The sequence below is a fragment of the Macaca fascicularis genome, chromosome 2 (assembly GCF_037993035.2).
Source record: "Macaca fascicularis isolate 582-1 chromosome 2, T2T-MFA8v1.1".
In the NCBI taxonomy this organism is placed as follows: Eukaryota; Metazoa; Chordata; class Mammalia; order Primates; family Cercopithecidae; genus Macaca; species Macaca fascicularis.
Window position 1 is genome coordinate 119,377,082 of NC_088376.1, and position 25,106 is coordinate 119,402,187.

Genomic DNA, 25,106 nt, shown 5'->3' on the forward strand with positions numbered 1-25,106 from the left:
CACCGGGGCTTATTGTGGGGAGGGGGCAAGAGGGAGGGATAGCTTTAGGAGATATACCTAATGTAAATGACGAGTTAATGGGTGCAGCATACCAACATGGCACACGTATACATATGTAACAAACCTACACGTTGTGCACATGTACCCTAGAACTTAAAGTATAATAATAATAATAAAAGGGGTAACTCGTCCTCATCTATGTAACGCAATAACCATGTTAACCACTTTCCTTCACAGCATCAGTTGATCTTCAACCAATCATAGCTGATGAGATTCTTCCATATATCCTGATTATTATCTGGTGGACCTGTGTGAGCAAACCTCTGCTACCTAAATGATTTCTTCCTTCCCCTGGACCACTGGGTTGCTTCATCTTCCTTGGTATTATTACCTGTATTTGGAAAGGATGGCAGCATGAACAGAGGCATTAGCAAATGCTCCAAGATGAAAGGGGCATTCAAGGACACCTCCCACTTTTTTTTTCTCTTTTTTTTTTTTTTTTTTTGGTGACAGGGTCTTGTTCAATTGCCCAGGCCAGAGTACAGTGGTGATCATAGCTCGCCTGGACCTCCTGGGCTCAAGCAATCCACCCATCACACCTTCCCAAATACCAAGGACCACAGGTGCACACCACCATATCCAGCTAATTTTTGTAGAGACAGTGTTTTGCCATGTTGCCCACGCTGGTCTCAAACTTCTGGCCTCAAGTAATCCTCTCATCTCGACCTCCCAAACTGTCAGGATTACAGTAGTGAGCCACCACACCTGGTCAAGGACACCCCTTTTATGGAGGATTCTTTTTTCACAGTAATGAAAATCAAACAAACTGTATTTTTCTTATGGCTGTCAGCCATATTTTTTCTTTGGGGGTAATGATTTGTATTATTTTGCACACCAGAGTAGAAGCTCCCCAAGAAAGGCAAGATGGCACGACTGCCACTAGCCCATGTGACTCCTTTGTGCAAATTAGAAAATGAAGCCCCTTCCTAAGACACTTCACTACTGTGTCAGAACACTGTTGCAATGCACTGATTTTGTTAGATAAGAAACTGTGTTATCATCTTCTGACAAGCTTACAAAATACATGCAAATCCATGATGTCCATGATATAAATGGTGCCCTCTAGAGTTGCGCAGTGCCCAATCTACACAATTCTGTACACTGACTCTAAATGACATCTCTTCATATTTGTAGCAACACAACATTTCAGATAAATCACAGTTGTTCCTTGGTATAGGTGAGGAATTGGGTTACAGCAGGGGTCCCCAAACCCCAGGCTGCCAACCAGTAATGGTCCATGGCCTGTTAGAAACTAGACCACATGGCAGAATGTGAGCGGAGGGCAAGGGAGCATTACCGCCTGAGCTCCACCTCCTGTCAGATCAGCAGTGGCATTAGCTTATCATATGAGCCTGAACTTTACTGTGAACTGCGCATACGAGGGATCTAGGTTGCATGCTCCTTAAGAGAATCTAGGTAATGCCTGATGATCTGGGGTGGAACAGCTTCATCTTGAAAGCATCCCCTGCCCAGCCCTGTTTGTGGAAAAATTATCCTCTACTAAACAAGTCCCCAGTGCCAAACAGGTTGGGGACTGCTGGGTTACAGGACCACCCACCACAGCATACCAAAATCCACACATACTCAAGTGCTGAAGAACCTGAGTACACAAACTCCCCTCCATAAACATGGGTTCAAATCCTGGAAAACCTGTATTTTCAATCTGCATTTGGTTGAAAAATAATCCACATATGAGTGGACCCGTATAGTTCAAGCCCATGTTGTTCAAAGGTCAACTATAATTGTGATTTGCCTAAAAACTGTCCTAACAAGTCAAATTCAAATATTGTTTGTGTGGGTGTGTGATTGTTCTGTGTGTGTGTATGTACCTTTATTATATATTATTTAAATGAATGTTGCCAAAAAGGAGAATTGTCTATGTCAGGTTAGATTACTGGCCCACAGCCATGAGAACAGCTATTCTTGATATACCAGGAAGAGAAGTTTTAAAATACATGCTATGCTAAAGTGATGACATGGTGAGAGAAAGAAGAAAAGAGAAAAATCTGGAGTTCTGGAGCAATCTGTTTATTCCCAAGGCAAAAATATTTATCCTTACCTTGCATAACCAAAAATTTTTCTAATGGTCACAAAAATAATTGTACCATTTCAAAATCCAGTTGCTATAGCGCAGGAATAAAGTTTACTTTGTGAGCCTCATCTCCCTTAAATACTTCTACATTTAGCTGCCATCAACTTCACCTTTCCCACCTTTAGATTCTGGCCTTTAAATGAGACCACTAAGAGTTCACAAGGCCCAGGATAACGAGTTTTCCAGAAACACGATCCCAGTTTCCCAAGCAATAGAAGGGCCAGCCTACCATGAGACTCACAGCTTAAAGAAAGTAAATAATTCAAAAATAAAAATTTGTAAATAAGCAGATTTTTCTATGACCTCTGCTGGCAAAGCACTAACTCAGGCAGACTGCTTTTCCTCCCCCTCTGACATCATCACCACTAGTACCAGTGAGTACAGCACGGCCAATGAAAACAGCATTATAAAGAGAGGGGAAGAAGCCAGCCCAGCTGAGATTCTAATAAGGGTTGAGTACCCTTCTTGTTGCTTCAGCTCAGTCCACTACTATTGTTGTCATAACACAGAAAGTTTCTTCATCGCATTTTAACAGAAGTGGAACCTGAGTCTCAGAGCGGTTAAACAACTTGCCAGAGGTCACACAGTTTTTAATGGTTAGGCATGTCTGGGTTCAAAGCTCTTGCCCTTCTGCTATACCACACTGCCCTGGGTAGAGCTTTAGATCAGTGCATCTCAGACCTTCATGTGTCCACAGGTCTCTTGAAGATCTTGTTACAATGCAGATTCTGATTCCAGAGGCCTGGGACACAGCTCTGAGCTAGCAACTCCCAGAAGATGTTGATGCTGGTTGCTGGACTGCACTTTTAATAGCAAGAATCAGTGGTTTTCAACAAGGGATGACTCTATCCCACAGGAGACACCTGGCAATGTCTACAGACATTTCTGAATGACATGACTTGGGGGAGTAATGCTACTAACATCTGAGAGATGGGCGTCAGGGACGTTGCTAAATGTCCTACATGAGGACAAGCCCCTATCCCCAGCAAAGAACTATCCAGCCCAGAATGTCAACAGTGCTGGCGTGGTTGAGAAACCCTTAGAGGGCCTGGGTTCATTTAGACTTCTTTCAAAGCTGCTGTAGATTTGCAAACTTGCACTGGAGTTAAAGGTAGCTCTATTAAGAAATTCTCCATAAAGCCTGATAGAAATGTTGATGCCATGTAACTGACAGCTAGAGCATGATGAAGTTTAATTTCCTCACAAATATTCTGTCATTGTATTGAAGAAAATCAAATCAGCTGATTACAAAGAGGGGTTTCAGAAACTGCCCAGAGTTTCTGTAAGGTCCTTGTTTCTTATCACTGGACGTCACAATAGAAAATGCAAGGGATTAGATTATTTTTAGATACAAATTTTATAATTTCCTGTTCTGGCAGCTCAAACCTTTACCTTGTTAGCAAGGATCACATGAAACCATCTTTTATTATTCAGCATTAGCTCCTGCAACCTAATATCAATATCATGCTGGGATACTGCCATGCTCTGCACCACTCAACTCCCAAACTCGGCTAAAAAACAAAAAACAAAAAACAAAAAAAAAAAACAAAAAAAAAAAACCTCATTCATCTGGCTCTTTAATGTCACAGCACCAAAAACTTAGTTCAAGTTGAATATTTTTGACTAAAGTAACCATGGCATATTGTGGTGTTAAAAATCTTTAAATGCCATATTGTTTAATTACAGCATATGCTTAGGAAGACTACTTTTGAATATAATTTGAGGGGTGAATTAAGGTTTGGTTAAAAGTATATAGCTTCTTTGGGAGGAGGAGGATTTGAGAAAGAACAACACATGTGCTAGCGCAGGAGTGTCCAATCTTTTGGCTTCACTGGGCCACATTGGAAGAAGAATTGTCCTAGGCCACACATAAAACACATTAACACTAATGATAGCTCTTGAGCTTGAAAACACACACATACACACACACACACAAAATCTCATAATGTTCTAAGAAAGTTTACAAATTTTGGGGGGCCACATTCAAAGCCAGCCTGGGCCACATGTGGCTTATGGATTGGACAAGCTTGTGCTAGTATATCAGAGCCCCAGGCCATACATGCCCCCATCTTTCCTACTTATCTGTCAATGAACATTGCCTCATCCCTAGGGACCAAGCCCAAAGGTCCCTCCCATGAGAGTCTCTATCATCTCAGTATCCCCTTCAAGACATAGTTTAGAGTTAAAGGTTCTCCGTAAAACAACTGAATGCAAGAGCGAATGAATGAATGAATGCTCTTGCCATTGATGGCCCTGCTTTCCAAGTTTTCCCTCCTATCTAAATATTTCCTTCTCAGTTTTTTTTCACTGCTCCTCTTTCTCCTTATTTGTCTTAAACAGAGATATGCCCTAATTCTATCATCAGAACCTCCTCGCTTGCAGGGAGAGGGGGATGGCAGGGGGTATCTAAACTCTATCTCTTATAAATGCTTCCCAAACCCACATCTCTAGCCTAGTCTTCTGCTTTGAAATGCAAAGCCATATTTTCAAATGCCAAACTCTCCTTCTCCCAAAACCCTGCTTCCCTCATGACTGTCACAGGCATTAGTATTGACCCTGTCCCTAAAGCTGAAAACTCCAGCCTCTCCGATACCTCCACCCTCCTCATTCTTTAGGTTCTTAGATGTGATTCCTATTTCAAAGCATCTTCTTATATTCCTTTCCCTGTCTGTTCCCACTGTCATCACCTTAATTCTACCTCATGAACAGTCTCCTAGGCTTTCAAAACTAACTCCTAAATGGTGGGTTCAGGATTTCCAATCACCCATATATTTTCATACTTCCTAGACACTTGAAGCGTGATTTAAAAAACCAAATTACAAAAATATTAGTATACACATCTAATTTTCTTTAGGGTAACTGGCATGGAAACTGGTTACAGAGAGAATAAGCGTTGGGATTGCCCCTTAGGAAGCCCTTGTTACTCAGCAGGCTGCACCAGCCCCACCCCGACTCTCCCCACACACAAAGGAGGCAGAGTAGCCCAAGGATGGGGAGCACAGGCCTGTTGGCCCCCTGACTGTGACTTCCTGTAAGGCTCTAGGCAGAGTAATCCCCTTCCTGTGACTCTGTTTCTTCATTTGTAACAAGGGGGGATTAATAGGCTCAGCTTTATCAGGGTTGTTGTGAGGATTAAAGGAGTTACTACATATCAAGAGGTTAGAACAGTGCCTGGCCCACCGCGGGTGACTAATAAATGTTAGTTATGATAATGACAATAACAACTATCTACTTAGTAAAGACAGCAATATCCCAGAACAGAGCTCAGACTGGTGGGAGCACCAGTATTCAATAAAAAGATCCAGCAACATCATTAACTTTGTGTTCCAGTCCCCTGAGAGGGACATCACATTGTTTCTTTCAGGAATGCATAACCTTTGTCCAATCATGCGAAGATATGGGAAGAGTCTGAAGTGAGGGAAATTCAGCAAAATAATTGATCAATACTCTTCAAGGGTGCCAAGATCATGATAGATAAGGAATAACTAAATAATTGTTGCAAACTGCAGGACACTAGGGAGAAATAACAACTAAATGCAACATAGGATCCTGGAATGGCAATAAAAGAACATTGGTAGAAAAACTGGTGAATTTTAAATGAGGACTTTAGTTTGGTTAATGGTATCTTACTGTTGTAGCCCATATTTGTGTTGCTATAAAGAAATACCTGAGGCTGGATAATTTATAAAGAAAAGAGGATTATTTGGCTCACTGTTCTGCAGGCTGTACAAGAAGCCTGACACGGGCATCTGCTCAGCTTCTAATGAAGGCCTCATATTGCTTCCACTCCTGGTGGAAGAGGAAGGGGAGCCAGCCTGCAGATCACATGGTGAGAAGGGAGGTGAGAGAAAGGAGGAGGTGCCAGTTTCTTTTAAAGAAAGCAGCTCCCATGGTAACTAATACAGTGAGAACTCACTCCTTATAGCACCAAGTCATTCATGAAGAATCAGCCCTTGTGACCCAAACACTTCCTACTAGGCCCCACCTCCAGCACTGGGGTCACATTTCAACATGAGTTTTGGGGTGTTACATACCCAAATTATAGCATGTGGCATACCAGGCAGAAATGTTAATTTCCTGGTTCTAATACTGGTACTCAAGTTATATAAGAGATGAACACTGGGGAAGCCTAGGGGAGGGACATACCGAAACCCTCTGCATGATTTTTGCAAATTTTATGTAAGTCTATAAGTAGTTCAAAATAAAATCTGATCCTTCACAGAAGAACACTAATGCAGCTTCACTCCAAAATCATTCCCTAACAGTTTTGGGTTTTTATCATGTACTAAGAACATTACTAGGGTTCATGGAAGCATCAGTGAACTGGACATGGTTCTTCCTTTTGATCTTTCACAGTCTAGTGGGAAAGGCAGTCAAGTAAATGAATATTTAGTAACTGTTATGAGCAATATATGCACAGGTAGGGACCTTAATCCAGTCCAGGGCAGGAAGCAGTGAAAGTGAGGACATCCAGAGAAGGTAAAACACCTGTGTTGAATGTTGTAGGACAAGTAAGGGTTAGTCAAGTGAGGATGGAGGAGAAAGGGAGCCCCAGCAATGGGGGAGTTGCACAAACACAGGCACAGAGCCCAGAGGCTGGCTGTTCAGCAAAGCCAGAGTTTCAGCTGACTGGGAGAGACAAGAGAGAAAGGAAGAGTAGGTGATGAGGTGGAAAAAGGCAGGCAGGGGCCTTGTGAGTCAGGCTCAGGAGTTTGTACTTTGTCCTTAGGGCCATGCAGGGTTTTGAAAGGACAGACATGCATTTTTCTAAGATGATCCTGACAGCAGCGTGAAGAATGAACTACAAGAGGTACAAAGCTGGGAGACCAGTTAAGAGGACCAAGCCAAAGGTAAGAGCAATGGAAATGAAAGAACATAGACAGACTCAAAAGTGTGTAGAGAGATAGAATAAATAGGTCTTAGTGATATACTGGATACAGAGAGTATGGTAAGCTGAGTAACGGATCCCCCCAAAGATGTCCATCTCCTGATTTCCAAGTCCTGTGTATATGTTACGTTACATGGCAGAAGGACTTTGCAGATGTGATTAAGGATTTTAAAATGAGAAGATTATATTGCATTAACTAGGTGGTCCCAATGTAATCATAAGGGTTTTGATAAGAGGGAGGCAAGAGGGTCAAAGTCAGGGGCCAGGAAATATGACCACAGAAGCAAGGGTCATAAAGAAATTTGAAAATGTTTCAGTGTCGGCTGGAAAATGGAGGAGGGGGCCACAAGCCAAGGAGTGTAGCTGGCCTTTAGAAGCTGGGAAAAGCAAGGGAATGAATCCCCCCTGAGAGCTTCCAGAAGGAATGCAGGCCTGACAATACCTTGATCTTAGCCCAGTGAAACTGATTTCACACTTCTGATCCCCAGGACTGTACAAGAATCATGTATTTGTATTGCCTAAAACCACTAAGTTTGTGGTAATTTGTTACAGCAATAAAAAACTAATATAGGGAGCAATGGAGAAAGAGAAATTGATGATGGTTCCCAGTGTCCAGCTTGGGTTGGGAGGTACATGGTGGTGACAGCAAGACAAGGACACAGAGGGAGAACAGTTGGGAAGAAGACAAGTTCCATTCTGGACAAGCTAATCTTAATATGTTTCTGCAACCCACAAGAAGTCCACTAGATGGTTACATGTATGGTGCTGGTGCTCGAGAGAGGGGTCCAGGCTTGGGATGGAATTTTCCACAAAGTTGCCACTCGCTACTATATACTTAACTAGGTCTATCAGGTTTTCATGTTTTAATGAAAAGGTTAGCTTCAGGAGTATTACTGTTACTATAGTTATGGTTATGATATATGCTATGAGGAGTGATTATTTCTACAGGCGAGACTAAGTAAGGGAAAGAACAATATTTATATTTTAACAGCATGGTAGCTATGTTACCCTGAGGAAGTTACAAATTCTCTGTGCCTCAGTTTCCTTATCTTTAAAAAGAGAATAAATACTGAATGGGATTAAATTTAAAATGAGTGCTTGGCACTTAGTTGAGTGCCCAGCACAAAGTAAGTGCTCAGTAAAGAGGAGCTAAGTAAGTACTGCTTATACACAACCCATTAAGAATATTTTGATAACTCTTAAGAAGTTCTTATGTCATCCAAAAAGCTGTAACAAATTCTAATTCTTTCCCCAGTCATTTTCTAAATATATCAAATACTTAATTTGCTATAGGACATTAAAGGTATAGAGGACATTATCTCTGTTTGCAATTTGTGCACAATTATCACAGGATATATATCAATAACGGTAAAGAACAGTTTGCAAGGTGCTGGTGATACTAAAGATGAGTACAATGTGATTCCTGCCCTCAGGGAATGCACAGTCTTGAGAGGAGACAGATTAGATATAGATACAGATACAGATACAGACATACATATCCATATGTAGATTAACATTTATTAAGCACCTACTAAGTGCTGAGCTTTACGACTATTTAGCATGTATTACTTTTAAGTTTACTTATTCAAGCCCTGTGAATCAGATATTTCCCATACAGTATAATTGCCTCCATAACATTCCGAAGCAATCACAGAATGAAAGTGGGATGAAGATAAGGTTTGTCACATCTCAGAACAAACACCAGTACCCCAATAAGTGACATGTAAAATGTCACCAGGCAAGGTTTGATACTGGGGAGAGAAGTCAATGGTTTGCAAAGGGTGCATGAACTGCTTTACAAGGAGACCAGCTGATCCGAGGGCAACTCGATTATCCCCTCCTCATTTTTCCTCAAGGAAACATACATGATATTTGCTGAGCCAAGCCTGTGCAAAGTGCTTTGCACAGGTCATGTCACTGGAGACCAAAGAGTAAACCCAAGCAGGTGAATGCAAAGATTTTGTAGGAGGCAGAGAAAACTGCTGATTAAAATTCTATTAGACCGGAAGTCTCCTGTAAATTTCACTAGCATTCCCATGTCTCTTGCAAAAGTTCGGAACAGCTACTAGAAATATGACAACAAAGGCAATTAACCTCATAAAACAATGCAGATGAAAAAACAATGGGAGGAAAATGATTAAGGTTAAAATAAGAGAGGGAAACCAACATATTAAGAGAAAGAATAAGATTTTAAATGAGGTCATAATAGAAACCAGATGAGAAGCCCAAATAGAAAAGGAAAGTTTCAAAGAAAACAAACCAGAAATAAGGAAAGGAACTGGGTGGGAAGAAATGACTAGAAGTTATTTTGACTTTCTACAAAACAGTAGATGGTATGCTGGTTCTCATTTCTGAGGTCAAGTCCCCTGTGAGGTCTCAGGCAAGTTACTTAACTGCCCTGATTAGGTAATGGGACAATGTCAGCACCTACATCTCATAGAGTTGTTCTGAGGAGGAACTGAGTATAGCACTGAGCTCCATGCTTGCAGCTAGAAGATCTTCCATCTAACAGTGGTGCTGCTGTTGCTGATTTATGCTATCAACAGCATCCCACCAGGACCTCCCAAGATGAGATTCCATGACCTCTATTCCATGATAAGCCCAACAACCCTCAGATGTTCCAGTGCCACACAGATTCCTCAGGAGGTGGCTGTGATTTCAGGAAATGTGGTCATTTTGGACCATTCTCTGTAAGTCCTCTACGCAATACACATTTGTATCTGCAGGGCAGCAAAGGAAGGAGCCACCATGCAATAACCACAGCCTAGAAAAAGAAGGAAAGATAATGTTGTTCATAAAGGTTTCCTGTCTTCTGGAAAAGCCTGTGTCATCATGTCTCAGAAGTCCCCACGCTCAGCACAAATATCCTCAAATGTCCACGAAATTTCATGATTGCTCTACCTGTAAGAGTTGCTTAAGGGGCATCCTAACAATACCCATCGAGGTTTGCGCCTGGCAGGTTTTTACGGCATCTCAAGCTTTCAGTGTGCAATTGGCAAGGATTTAGCCATTGTGCACCATTCTGTCCTTTAAAGCAGCTAAAGCTTGAATCTTTAAAATCATCTAAATCTTGACATGCATCATGAAAGTATTGCAACAGAGACCACTGACAGGAACACCACTGTGTATCATGAAAGTACAGTGGAATACCTACATGAAGAGTCATTTCTCGGCCAGGCATGATGGCTTACACCTGTAATCCCCGCACTTGGGGAGGCTGAGGCAGGAAGATCACTTAAACCCAGGAGTTCAAGATCAGCCTGGGTGACATAGTAAGACCCCATCTCTCAAAAAAATAAAAATAAAAAGAGTCATTTCTACCGTCTAAGGCACAATCAGAGTTTGCCTCTTCTTTGCTGTGTGGACTCTGCCAGAATGACAAAGGCCTCCTCCACCCTTTAAAAACACATCACCTTGCAATGCATTCCTATTTGGAGATATAGATGAAAAAGTAGCATTTTAAAGATGCTCATTTGTCTAAACCAGGATTAACTTCCAGTACACTAAAAAGTGTACATAGGTAGTGAGGGAGCTCGTAATTCCAGATTCAAGTGATTAAATCATAAAAGAAGTTGTTGCTTTTTTTAAGGAACTCTTTGGAAAAATATTTTTAAGGCTAGACAAGAGATACAAAAAGAAAGAGGCACGAAAAAACCTAAAAGAAGTTAAGCTTAGAGTGGCAGCTAATCTCCTTAAATAGGTTTCTGAGTGCAAGATGTGTTAAGTGTTGATAAGCATTTCCTTGGTAAATGGCCACTGGCCCCAGTGTGTGGTACTCCAAGAACAGAACCCCTGCCACGAATCTGCAAGATTCTCTGCAAGAAAAGAACTTTGCTTCATTAATAACTTTTTAAAACATGCACTAACTAATTCACACTGGCAGTTGAAATCTTCCCATCAAAATTCATTCTACAATCAGGCTAAGTTCAAAGATATATGCAGGATAAAGAAAAAACTCAAGTTTAGAGAAAATTTGGGGTGAGTGGGGTAGGTGAACAAAATCATATAGTCTGAACTTAAAGTTTTAGAGTCAGGAAAATAGGATAAAACTAGATAGAGGACTTGGTCAAGTGGGTCAAAAAATAAAAGTTTCAATTGCATAAAAAGCCAAACATGACTTCAGATTTTTAATGTGTTACGCATAAATACTTGCTGCTATTTTAATATTTGCCTTGACTTGAGCTGTTGTGGGACTCTGCCTGAGGCAAGATTTTTAATAGCAATAATAAAAATACTTAATAGTACTTAGAGCAAAGCATGTGTGGTCACGACGTTTTAAAGAGGGGAAGAAAAGGTAATTTTCAACATCTGCAGTACATTTCCACATGATAAAACCACTACACTCCAAAATTATCCTGAAGTTTGGTGGTGCTAGAGGCAGGGGAGGAGGAAGAGGCAGTTCATGTAGAGAAATGTTTATTTAAAAAACAGAAAGGGAGACACAAAGGCCATTTAGGGGAAAGCAGGGATGACAACCTTTATTGTAAAATAAAACTGACAATTAATAGTGAGAGTCCAGTAGTCAAAATGTAGGTTTATGTGTCTTCTCAGATCCATAATTATTATCTCCATAAATACTCCTGAGAATCAAATGTCTTTTATTTTCACAAAATCCCAATCTTCCCATGTGGTATATCAGACAAAACACCATCCCCAACCCCTCCTTTAGATTTCTTTTGCAGGACTTGCCTCATTTCCAGCCCTACAGTTTCTGAGAGAGAAGGAGTGAGGGGGAGGGGGAAGTTGGAGGCAGCTTCTCTCTCAGTCTCTCCCTCCATCTGTCTCTCTGTCTGTCTCTATAGGTCTCAATCTCTGTCTCTCTGTATCTCTGTCTGTCTCTCTCTCTCTGTGTGTGTGTGTCTCTCTCTCTCTCTCACACACACACACACACACACACACACACACACACACACACACGTTTCTTTTTAGGCTCAAGCTCCCATCCCCCATACCCCCTCCCCCCTCCCCCCTCCCCCCAGCACATCTGTTTCCTAGTTAAATCCCCTGTAGTCAGACTCTGGGTAAAGAAGTCTCCTGAGCTGGGCTGCCCTTCCTCAATAAAACCAAGTTTCAAGCAGATGGGGCTAGGAGTTACTGCCCTTGCCACAGTCCCAGGCCAGCCAGCAGACGGATGGGTCACTCTATACCAGCAGTTCACCACCAGAATTATTTTGCAATGTCTGGAGACTTTGTTGCTGTAAGCACAATCTGGGAAACGGTGTAAGTGCTAATCCCATCTAGTAAGCAAAGGTCCACTGTTCAACATCCTGCAATGCACAGGACAGCCCCACACAACAATCATCTTGCCCAATCGTCAACCTTGCTGAGATTGAAAATCCCTGGGCTACACCAAGGCAGCAACATCCTAGTAACAGGCAGTCTTCCCCCAACACTAAAAATGCTCAAATGTCTGGCAGCCCAGCTCAAACAGATGTGAGAGAGATCTGACTACCTCGGGGGCAGGAAGAAGGGCAGAGAGTGGTAAGGGAACTGGCTGTTCTCCTGACCAAATCCTGGCTTAGCTGAGTAAGACCACTGTCCATGGGGAAACCTGGCAAGGCCATGGCACACTAACAACTACCACATGTCAATATTTTTTAACACAACCTGCATATATACACAGTTTCTTTTTCAGGTCAGTTCCTTCAAAGCAGCCACATTTTTTAAAGCACTAATTGTGTACGGCTAAAAAGTGTCAATAAAACACAAGTATTTAAAAAGAGAAGGAGGAGGAGTAATAGAAGGAAGCCTGTGTTTTTATTAGGTAAGGAAGTCCTAATTCTCTTGGAGTTTGAATGGCAATCTCCACTTCTCTGGTGATTCTTAAAGAAGTCTTCGTTCACAGTCCCTTTGGAATCTGCCGGGGTTCCTTCCCAACACACACCACTCCTAAAAGAGGTGCAGACTTTCATGATAACTGACAATACCCAATGTGTTAAGAATCTAGAGATCAAAACTACAGATCTAATAACTGTAAAAGAAAAATGGGTGGCTGGGCGCAGTGGCTTACGCCTGTAATCTCAGCACTTTGGAAGGCCAAGGTAGGTGGATCACCTAAGGTAGAGAGTTTGAGACCAGCCTGACCAACATGGAGAAACGTCGTCTCTGATAAAAATGCAAAATTAGCCAGAACATGGTGGCGCATACCTGTAATCACAACTACTCAGGAGGCTGAGGCAGGAAAATCCCTTGAACCTGGGAGGCAGAGGTTGCAGTGAGCCGAGAACGTGACATTGCACTCCAGCCTGGGCAACAAGAGCAAATCTCCGTCTCAAAAAAAGAAAAAAAAGGGCAAAAATGGCAGAAAAAAATACTGTTTCCTGATTTAAAAACAAACCAACCTCAAAAGCCCTATGTGAACAAGCAAACAAACCTCAAAAGCTATATGAAGAAAACAGTAAGATTTGATTCTCTGAATAAAAATAATTGCAAACAGGCTTTTACCACATGTCTTGATTCAAAAAGCTACTTACTTATCCTTAATTCAAAAAGCTACTTACTTCTTATCTGAGTCAGGGGTCAGCACATTTAAAGGGCCAGGTATTTTAGGCTTTGTGGACCAAGAGGCAAAATAAAGGGTATTATATACGTACTTATGTAATCCTTTCAAATGTAATCATTTAAAAAAGTAAAAAACATTTTTAGCTCCCAGGCCACTAAAAAAAAAAAAAAAAAAAAAAAAATGCTGCAGGCTACATTTGGCCAATAATCTATGGTTTGCCAAATCTCAATCTAAAAACGTAGCAAGTCTTTGTAATTTTTACTCATGAAGTCTCACTCACTTTTCTTTTTCCTTTTTCTACAAACTACATATACAGAATTATATTTTTCCTTTAGTGAGAATTTAATTCATTTTTATATGTTACAGCTGCTATAACCATAGCCACTCCTAGGAATCACCCATTAGCAGTTCACATTGCCTTTTTAGCACTCTATCTGAAACACGTAAGAGACCCCTCAACCTACATGCCAAACTGGAAACCCAAATAAAGTAGCCCTTTCACATCCGAGCCAAGATGGAAGGGAAAGGAGATTTTGCTTTAGCAAATTAGAAAAGCAATGAAATGCACATGTCTTAGGAGTTACAAATACAATTTCCGTGTCTCACAATTGACACAGAAAGAAACCCAAAATACTCAACAAAAACTAGATAAAAAGTAAAGTTGGTTTTGGGATACAAAGCATTTCTTTTTGGTAGTGAGATAATCATGAAGTTAAAAAAAATTGTAAAATAAAGCTAACTTTGATGAAATGGGAAAGGTCTGATTCTAAGTGCCACCCATTTGTCCTTATTCTCTGCTCACAAAAATTCACCTATTGTGAAGAATTTATGGAAGGCCAGGTGCTTTCATTTTCATGAGCCAAAAATGGAATGAGAAGACCTAGCCCTGACGTTGCCTTCTACATGGCACTGTTTGATCTTCCCGCTGCTCTATGACTTCACAGATTTTTAGTCCCCAATTCAACAGGCTCTGATAAGATGTGGCAAGAAAATAAATCAGAGCCTTTTGCATTTCTTCCTTTTTCACATTTACAGAGAAAATAACCTTGAGCAAGAAGTCAGAAGACCAGAATCCTAGTCTGTGGTCTACTCTGGATTACACTGAAATCCCTGGAAGCATCAGGAAGTGCTTAGGAACAAGGTACTTCAATCAGCAGGTCCAAATTTGAATGCCAGATCCATCCATCACTATGTGCTCTGAGAACCTCGGCCAGTCACATCACCTCTCTAGGCCTCAACTTCCCCACCTGAGAGGCAGAGAAACTATTGTTCCATTCAGAGTATCAATGGAAGGATTAAATGGCACTCCTCGGGAAGTGACTGGCACAGGCTGCTCTTTGTGAGTGCCCAGTAAATGTTACATGTCATCACTGCTTAATTTCTCTGAGCCTGCATGTCCTCCCAGGGTTGCCAAAAGTATCTGTGGAAATAGTTAAAATGGAATGTGTTTTATAATGGAATGTGTTTATAGGCTTTATATACCAAGCCTCCTCCACATGTAAAGTATTAATGTTTCCACTCAAGACAGGTAGGGCCTTGGTACAGCTGAACCTGTCTCAATTACCCATTGCTGCAGCTTATGAAACATGCTAACATACTCACAGCACCTGTGCTCGGGGTCCTTTCTCACTGCTGAGGTTTTATTTGCGGGGCATTGTTTTAACAAATGATGATGATGATAAATTATGTCAGTTACCCAAAAAATATTTTTCAGAGCGCCATCACACCTAAGGTAAAGCAGGAGGATGAGGGTGAAGAGGAAGTAATCAAAGCCTCTCCCAGCATAACCTCCAGACATTCTCGCTCCTCCCTGGTGCCTCCCCACACCCTCAACCCTGTCACTTTCTTTTCTCAGCAGGTTTCAAAATGCCTTGTGTCTAATGGCTTCCTGGGGCTCCACCAGTCTCTGTTACCATAAAAAGCAGTCGATGATACTCATTGAAATGAAAATAGAGTAATTAGCATGTAGCATTCAAACTCAAAAGAATGTATGAGAATTTAAAGACAAGGCAAATGATGCTAAACAGAAAGGAATTTATTTTCCATGTCATCAGAAATGTGAGGGTAAAAATTATGAAAGCCTACTTTTGGACGTACTGTCAGATTACAGAGAGAGCGCTTTTCTGGAAAGATGCTTCATTGACATCCATCCTGCGTGGAGTAATTAGAGAAAATGGAACTCAGTGAAAACAAAGGGAATTTGTCTCAAACTAGCATCAGTCAACGAAAATTCCACATAATCTCAAAAGAGATACCATATTCAAAATCAGACGCTTACTCGGGAAAGAGGCACAAAGGAGACATGTTCAGTTTTCGTAGTTAAATACTAGTAGGAGTAAATGAAAAGGCATGCCTTAGAATGCTCACGACCTTGGGGCATGGTGGTTACAAATTACCAGATGTGTGTGAAAAAAATGAATAAAACTGAGCAATAGTCAGAAATGCCTTGTGTACTTGGGCAGAACGTCACAATCATTTCTTCACCCACGTTCTCAACCTTGGCAGCACAGCTCCACCAAGATTTCATCAAACTCAATACATTCAAAGTCTTCCCTCAACCTTAGCTTCTCCTGCTGACAACACTTGCCTGCCCACGGCTGTACCATCTGCCTGTCCACAGGTCTATAGCAGTTGTCTCTTCCTCCTCAAAGCTCCCAGCACTCAGTTCTTAAGTTGTCAAGGTCCTGCCTATAGGTGGAGATGACCTTTCCCTTCAACTTCCATGGCCACCACCCAGATTCACAGTCTTGGTAATCTGAATAACCACAGTATCCTTCTAATTTCTCTCCATGCTTTTGTTCTCTTCCCATCCAATCCAATGTTAACAGACCATCTTCTCTGGTCGTGTCATTCTCCAGGCCAAATGTCTTCAAAGGCTACCCAGAGCCCACACAGTAAAGCCAATTCCCTTTATCTGGTCCTCAGAGCCCTCAGTGATCTGATACCAAATCATCTGCTCAGCTTTATTTCCTTCCCCCACTGAAAGGCAGTTTCAGCTGCTCCAAATTCATTGTGCCTCAACCTCACCACAGTTCCCCCTCTGTGACTTGACTCAGTCATCTCTTCTCCAATCACGCTTCCCCACCAACCCCATGTGCTAAAATTCTTCCTGCCTTGAAGACCGGCTCTACCATGGATGAAGCCGGTTGTCAGCTCTCCTGCCTCTAAGCTGTACAGCATTCGGGTGCCATTCAAGGCCTCTCAGTGTACCACACCAAGAAGCAGTAGCATGCAGTGGGGGACACGTACAGAGTCTAGAGTCACACTGCCCAGCTTCCAATCTTGATTGCAGCTTTTGCAGTGTGTGACTGGAGGCAATTACTTACCTCACTGTGCCTCTGTTTCCCTATCTGTGTAATACACATGATGACAACAGTATTTACTTAGCACAGAACAAGACTTGATAATTATGAGCTGTTCCTCTTATTGCTCACCTGAATCTCTGAACAAGACCACAAAATATTGCCACCGATACTCCCACAGCATCCTCTATATGGATGCTCAGCATATGCCCAATGATGTCCAACGTATAAATGAAAGAAGACTGCCAGTTAAAGCTACCTGCAATGTTTCTCCTCCACTCCAAACACAGAGCAATCATGCAGAAAACATTTCTTAATGGAGCTCATACCAACCATTATGAACTTTTCTGATATTGACAAAATAAATCACAGAGTAATTCTCTAGAAATTTTTAACAAATTTTTCACTCATTACAATATTTATTGAGCAGCTACCGGCAATATCTGAGGTCTGGGAATACTGATGGAGTGTATTGATCAGGTAAGATACTTACTATATTAAAATAGGGAGCAATTGTTAAGTTCTGTAATATGTATAGGAAACAGCCCTTGTAAAAGATCGTGTATATAAAATGTTATGTTTATATGTTTGGGAATAGTTTCTGCAATTAGCTTTGTTGGTAGAAATAGAATGTATTGAATCTGTAGAGTCAGAATTAGAAATGCCTGCATCAGCAAAATCATGGCTTAGGTCAGCAGAACTAGAAACAAGCATGTATTAAGGAAGCCATATGGTTTTGAGAAGGGGGACTGGAATGGCATTTAGAAGTTCGGGCAGAGACTATACAGGACGAGTTTGAGCCATCAGTAAAGGTCTGAAAGCTTAAGAAACTCCAGGTAATACCTTTTGCCTTGGTGGATCTCCCACTGTCCTGGGGTCAACCTGGATAAGTAAACCAAGAGATCAAGAATTCATGTTACCTCTTTCTCCTGTCTGCCTACCCCCAGCACAGAGGGAGGCCCAGGTCTCCTGAGGGTTTTGCTTGTCCTGGGTTATTAGCAACTGTGGCCTGTAAAGACTTGGGTGCTTTTCTGGCCCTGCTACCAAAAAAGGGCAAGTTGCCCAAAAGGATTAACACAGGAGATCAATAGGATTAGCAGCAGAACATATATCCCTTCCCATCAAGATCTTAAGCCAGATAAGTCCAAAGACCCCTAACTCTCTTCTAAGGACCAGTCAAGAAAATAGTAAGCAGGGTAAGTATAAGAGGATCTTGGTCTATTAATCCATTTCTTTTTCTTTAATGAGATCAGTAGTGTTTCAGATACTTGATTACTAAAACTTCTAGATGGAACAGTATGTTCTTTGCAGAAAAAGCTAGAGAACAGGGTAAACTATGAGCACGTCAAACAATGTCTTATCAAATCAACCTGCATCCAAATACATCAGACAATGCTAGTGAGTAATGCTGAGCTTTGGCCAACCCTTTGGCTCACATTAGCACATCAGTTGGAGTTCCTGGGCAATGGATTTGGTCTTCCAAGTAAGTTAAGATCATAACCTTTTGGTTGTTGTTTCCTGCCAGACAAAGAAGTGGTTTCACACTCAGCCTTTTCCAGACCACCAAAAGACAATAAGACACTAAAGCAACCCACCCCATATGCAACTCCTGCCAACTCCAAATCTCCTAAAACAATAAGCTGAACAAGGCCAGGAGATGGGGTTTATGTGAGGTCCACCACCTCTGCCTGAGAATGAATCATAAAACCACTAGCACTCCATTCCCCAGCCTCACACTGCCTAGCCCCGACCTACTCGATATAATGAAAATGAAATCAGGAACACACTGAACCTAAAACCTCAAGTACATTTTAAATCTTGTTTTAGATCCATCTATATTAACAGAGGTCAGGTAACTTGTTTATTCAAACTAACTTATTCTTACTGGTATAATAACAAAAGTGGTCAGACACATTTTTCTACTTAAAAAAAAAAAAAAAACCTGACAAAGAAGTACATTCTAAAACTCAGTAAAGAATATGGAAATAGCTCACAATAAACTTTGCCTTATAAAATAACTAATGAAGGAAATAACCCACTTATTTGGCAATGGGAAACAACGATTTGTATATTATTACATATTTGGTAGGTCATTAATTAGAAGCTCTTTTTATTTTCTAGCATAGCATTTTTCAAAAATGTCTTACAAAGAACACCAGTGCAACAAGAGAAAAGCAAGTCACGTAAGTTTGAGAAGCTCTGCCTTCTCTGGTCCCCTTCTTAGAAATGACTAATGCATATTTGCATGTTAAAGATTGAGACTGTAACTCTGTGGAATCCCTTGTTTCCCCAAGTTCACTTGGCACTGCAACCCTTTTTCTCTCGTAACACATATCAACAGCCCACAAATGGCTGTTCTGCCAAGCGCAATTTGGGAAAAATTTCTTCTAGAAATGGGATATGGGCCAGGCGTGGTGGCTCACACCTGTAATCCCAGCACTTTAGGAGGCTGAGGCAGGCGGATCGCTTGAGCTCAGGAGACTAGCCTGGGCAACGTGGTGAAAACCCTTCTCTACCAAAAATACAAAAAAAAAAAAAAAGTAGCCAGGCATGGTGGCACATGCCTGTAGTCCCAGCTATTCAGGAGGCTGAGGTGGGAGGATCACTTGAACCTGAGAGGTAGAGATTGCAGTAAGCCAAGACTGCACCACTGTACTCCAACCTGGATGACAGACTGAGACCCCATCTCAAAAAAAAAAGAAAGAAAGAAAAAGAAAAAAGAAAAGGGACATCGTAAAATGGTTTAAGAGCTGAGACTCCAGAGTCAGCCTGATTCAAATACCAGCTTCACCATTTGTTAGCAGTATGACATTGGGTTTGTCCCTCAGTTCCCCCAGGTAAAATGGGCAAAGTAATAGCACCTACCTCCTAGGCCATGGCCATTTCCATCTGAGTGGAACAGTCTTCTAAGATCCTCACATGGATGGTTCCTTTTGGTTATTCAAGTCTCAGTTCATACTGTCACCCCCTCCAAGAGGCCTTCCCTGACAACCCAATATAAAATTAGCCTCACCAGATCACCAGTGCTTCACTCTCTTCTTCATGACATGCCTCTATTTAACCACAAAATTGTCATCTATTTTCCCCCAATAGAATGTAAGCACCATGAAGGTACATTTTAATAATGATCATTGCTATATCTCAAAACAGATCTTCAATAAGTATTCATCCAACGAAGGAATGAATAGAAGGATTAATGAATGAATGAATGGATGGATGGATGCATAAATGAATGAATGAATGAGATGACTCAGTGTGAATCCATCTAAAGCATTCTTCGTGATGCCTGACACATAAGCTGACACACACAGATGCTATTTTGAAAACTTCTGGGGAACCGTGAGTGGTTAATACACACATAATCATAATTCTCCCAATAAGTAACATTCTGACTCCACAGTGTATCTTCTTGCTGTAGTAGAGGTAAACATTTCACAACATTCATTCAGAGGTGTGCTAGTAAACAGGCTTTCAGGAATGGGCAAGGGAATGGGGAAGGTAGACCCTAAGAGTAGCATCTTCCAATTTCCATGGTATAAATACACCAAATATGACCAATTTCAGGCTATGTGTGGTTTAACATCAGGATCACGAGATTCCTGAGAATTTAACAAATTGCTCTCACAGGACTGTAGAACCTTTCTCATGGGAATGGTCCTTTCAGGCCTTGGAGTCTTGTTTGTTGAGTTCAAGTTTAACATGAGTTTTTTTATGTACAGATATATTTTCCAAATTCTCCCCCTCTTGATGAGCTAAAATAAGGGATACCTACTCGTTTTGGTCTGATGCTCAGGGAAACTAGTTGTATGTACTGGGCTGCACTTTCTGTACCCTCTTCTGTGTGCTTTCAAACTGGTGTTTAAGGATCTAAATATGATCTATATCCACACCAGACCATTGTGAGAACCAGCGAATCTCAGAAAACCCAAGATGAATTGTGTTTAGATTCATTTAAATGGGGGCAGCCACATAAGGCACCATCTAGTAAGCACTATCAATGAGCAGAATCTAATTGCAGAAGAAGAATGACCACCCTGACCACAAGATCCCAAGAAGGAGTGAGAAATGGTGCTGCAGATGGAGATTTCTCTGGCATCACAGCCTTGCTACCCCTTGGCATCAAAATAAAACAGTAGCTTTTTCCAACTCTAGTCATCCTCTATCAACTGCAGTTTTGAGATAATACAAGAAAAATTCCAAAATCCACAGTTAATCTACATGCAAGTAACAACATGCCAGTAATTGTTGCTCCTCTTCTGTAAGCTACATGAGAGGTCTATGAAGTAAGACATGGAGAAAATTACTTTCTGCTGTACTGTATTTGTTATCTATGGCTGTGTAACAAATTACCTCAAAATTGAGCAGCTTAAAACAGTACACATTTATTATCTCAGTTTCTGTGGGTCAGGAATTCAGGCACAGCTTAAGTGGGTCCTCTGCTTCACAGTCTCTCACAGCCTGCAATCAAGATGTCAGCCCAGGACCTGTCATCATATCTGAAGGCTCGACTGGGAAAGGATCCACTTCCAAGCTCACTAAATGGTTGTTGCCAGGTTTCCATTCTTTGTGGTTGTTGAAATGAGTGCCTCTGTTCCTTACTGGGTGTTGACTGGAGGCCACCCTCAGTTCCTTACCACATGGGCCTCTCCACATGGCAGCTTGCTTCATCAAAGCATGCAAGTATGAAGGCAATAGAGTCTGCTACCAAGATGGAAGTAACAGTCTTACATAACCTAATCATGGAAGTAACATTGACATTCTATTACTTTTGCCATATTCTATCATTTCAGAGCAAGCTATGAGGATCAACCAATACTCAAAGAAAGAGGATTATATAATGGTGTGAATTCCAAGCAGCAGGGATTATTGGAGACCATCTTGGAAGTCTTCTCACCACATTCACCCTCTTGGAAGATAGATGGGAAGATACTGTGGTTGTTCCCACCCACATGGGAACACCCATCCCAAAATGGGTTGCTCCCATTTTGGCCTAACCAAAACAACATCTCCTTTTTTTTTTTTTTTTTTTTTTTTTTTGAGACGGAGTCTTGCTCTGTCGCCCAGGCTGGAGTGCAGTGGCCAGATCTCAGCTCACTACAAGCTCCATCTCCCAGGTTCACGCCATTCTCCTGCCTCAGCCTCCTGAGTAGCTGGGACTACAGGCACCACCGTGCCACGGCTAATTTTTTTTTTTTTTTTTTTGTATTTTTTTAGTAGAGACGAGGTTTCACCGTGGTCTCGATCTCCTGACCTTGTGATCTGCCCGCCTCGGCCTCCCAAAGTGCTGGGATTACAGGCGTGAGCCACCGCGCCCGGCCCAAAACATCTCTTTAAGATTTTCGATATGAAACCAAGCCATGTGGTTTCCCAAGCATGTTGGTAAAGTATCATTAAAAGAAAACAAGGAAGAATAAGAGTAGAGGACATTAAATTTGCAGACACAAAAGTCTTTTACTAAGTTCTAGGCAAATATAACCTACATCAGAGCAAATTCCTGGGAGCATCTGCATTTTTGCAAATCCCAACATGGAAGCCATGTCTTCTGACCAACCAAACAAGTGACTCACAAGAAGCACCACCATCTGAACAGGTATACTGTCAAGAAATCTAGTTTGGTCTAGAAGTAAGTATCTTCTAGAATTTTTATTTATTGCTGTAGAATAGTTTGAAAATATTTTTAATGACATTTTATTGCTTGTTATTTTCTGTGAGATCCTTGTCTCCCTACAGCAGTTTTGCCTGCATGATACTTTTAAGGTCCATATCCACCAGAGTGGCAAGGAACTGCTATAAAAATTTCAAACCTTGGCAGTCATCCACATTTTTTCTAAGCTCTACCTAACCACATATTCTCAGATACATGAGTATCCCAACATTGAATGGTGGTAAAAGGCCAGAGAGACTGCCTCTGAAGGACTTCAAATGATTTAACCCACTAAGGGCAAAACACATACTCAGAAAACCTGTAATACTCTGTCCTAGATGAATGTAAATGCAGACAAAAATTATCTTAATCCTAAACACTCAAAATTAATCTGTGAATTTTACCATTCTTTCCTAAATGCTTTACTTTCTGCAAATCTCATCCCCAATTCAGTAACAAAAATATTTAGGGTCATTGTGTTGCTAATCATATTTATTTTTTCCTTTAGAGAGGTGATATTTGATAAACAACTAAACTAAATAGTATCACACCTAAAAGACTCTGAAACCGCCACCTGTGGGAAAGCAATTGTAAATCACTTTAGAGTTGATATGTCCTGCATATGTTTGAATCGTGGATATGTGTTGAATAATAATGGAATGCATGTGCAGTGAGCAAAGACTAATACAAAATTCCAGTTTAACGGTCTTAAGCCGGCAGGAAGGTCATAAAGCAGATGACAAAGGGAATTTTGTTAAGGATGTAGATATCTTCCAACCTGTGAAAATAACTTGATAATATATTTTCACTTATAAATTAAGGCTGTGGGGAAATACAGAGAATGCTCTTACCTCTCTAAGATGTATGTTTTCCTTCTCTTTCTGGTCTAAAATCACTTCCAAGTGGCTGACCTGAGACTCAGCCTCTGCCATCCGTCGCGTTCGCTCATTGTCATCCTCTAGGCTTTTGGACGGCAAGCCTTTACTTTGTAACATCTCAAGAAGTTTTTTAATCGACTCATCTCGGGCATTGAGGGTTTGTTTCTGCGTTTCAATTCTCAGCTCCATTTCCTCTAATGTCTTCCTCAAAAGGAACAGCTCCTTGGCCTGCCTGTCGTGCTCGGCTTGGAGCCGCCTGAAGTTCTCCTCCGTCAGCTCGATGGTGAAGTGCTCCGCTCCTCGGTTGCCACTCTCTTGCTGGAGGAGGTGGTTGAGGTCTCTCTGGGTTCGCAGCTCATCTTGAAGGGCTTGGATTGTCAACTGTAGGTGCTGCAGGGAGAAAGATGGAGCAGGAGAGGAGACAGAAGGAAAAAAAGTCAATGAAAATGGCAAGTGCCGTTTGCTGCCACCACACTATGAAGATGGAATGTTAATCATGAGGTCCGGAGGGCCAGCCATGAATTCCTCCACGGTGACTTCAGAAGCATGGGACAGCACATGGAGAGGGGGAGATTAATTCAAGGATGCTTTCTGAATGTCTTGGGAGAAGAGAAATGCACACGTACACAGAAACAATAGATTAGTGTCAATCACAAGGGAAATTATACATCTACAGAGTTTTAATTTAGGAAGTGGAAAAGGTTAGAGGGAAACTTTCACAAACACACCTTCTTTATGCCCAGAACGCTCCAGACTCAGTATTCCTTGTTTCCTAAGGTATTCTTTATTATACTATCCATTATTTCCCACGATCAATATGTGTTGATTTAAAAATGAAAATAATAGCATCCACTACAAGTAGACACAAACGAAGACTTTATTTTTTTACAAATAAAGCTGTGAACAGGTTTAGTAAACAGGATTACTGCATCTGAAAGCAAAAGGGAATAAATGCAGGCACAGACAAACACACTCAAACACACAAGGAGGTGAGGCTGTACAAAGCAGAACAAACAAGCTGCAAAGAGTGGACAAACCTTGGTTCTTCTGGCATCCAGTAACTGAACAGCATGGGAAATGAAAAAAAAACGAAGCAAAAAATCAACACAAAGAAAAGTCTAGTGCAAGCAAAGGATACTTTACAGAAAGAACTTAATCAACATAAAGTACCTTCACAGAAGAAAGAAGAAAAAAAAAGAAAAAAATTCTAATTACAGCAAAGACCTATAAGCTACACAGAGTTTATAGCATTGACATTTGATAGACATGGAAAAAAAAAAAAAAAAAAAGGAAAGACCAAACCTGAGGTTTATCCCACCTTTTGTTTTCCTAAATCTCACTGACCCAGGAACCGAAAGTCTTGAAAGTATTACCAGAGAGGGAAGCACCTGTTATTTTGGGTCACCATTTTAAGCAAAGTCAGGGTGAAAGCACCAGAGAAACAAAATAGTTATCAGATGTGAGAAAAGATACCCGTGCTTGAAGATAGTTGGTGAATTCAGCAATACCTTTCCCCATAGGACAAACACCCAGGCTGGTCAGAGAAGGTAGCCACAAGCCTGAAGGCATTTCTATCCTTATGGACAAGCCAAGATGCTTCCAAGACAGCAGCTATTCATTTGCCAAACACATGATCCTGCTTGTGAAACGAATACAATTCTAAGCACAGGAATCAAGAGGGATGTAAGACATAGCTCCCGCCCACAGGGAACCACAGTATTGTAAGGCATGGGTAATACT

At 41.3% G+C, this 25,106-nt stretch overlaps 1 protein-coding gene across 18 annotated transcripts in view; it reads right to left on the bottom strand.

Moving 5' to 3' along the window:
* Positions 1–25,106, bottom strand: part of ERC2 (ELKS/RAB6-interacting/CAST family member 2) — a 974,891-nt gene that overhangs the window by 776,455 nt on the left and 173,330 nt on the right. For 12 of the 18 annotated variants that reach the window (XR_012431278.1, XR_010585146.2, XR_010585148.2 and 9 more), the window contains exons 3-4: positions 24,404–24,427; positions 23,340–23,756 (exon numbers count right to left, since the gene is read on the bottom strand). Coding sequence is in view for 10 of the 18 variants with exons in the window: in XM_065540771.1 (XP_065396843.1) it covers positions 23,340–23,756; positions 24,404–24,427 (441 nt within the window). In the remaining 8 variants the exon portion in view is untranslated. The remainder of the gene's footprint in view (positions 1–23,339; positions 23,757–24,403; positions 24,428–25,106) is intronic. The other 6 variants (XR_012431280.1, XR_012431279.1, XR_012431281.1 and 3 more) reach the window with 1 other exon arrangement.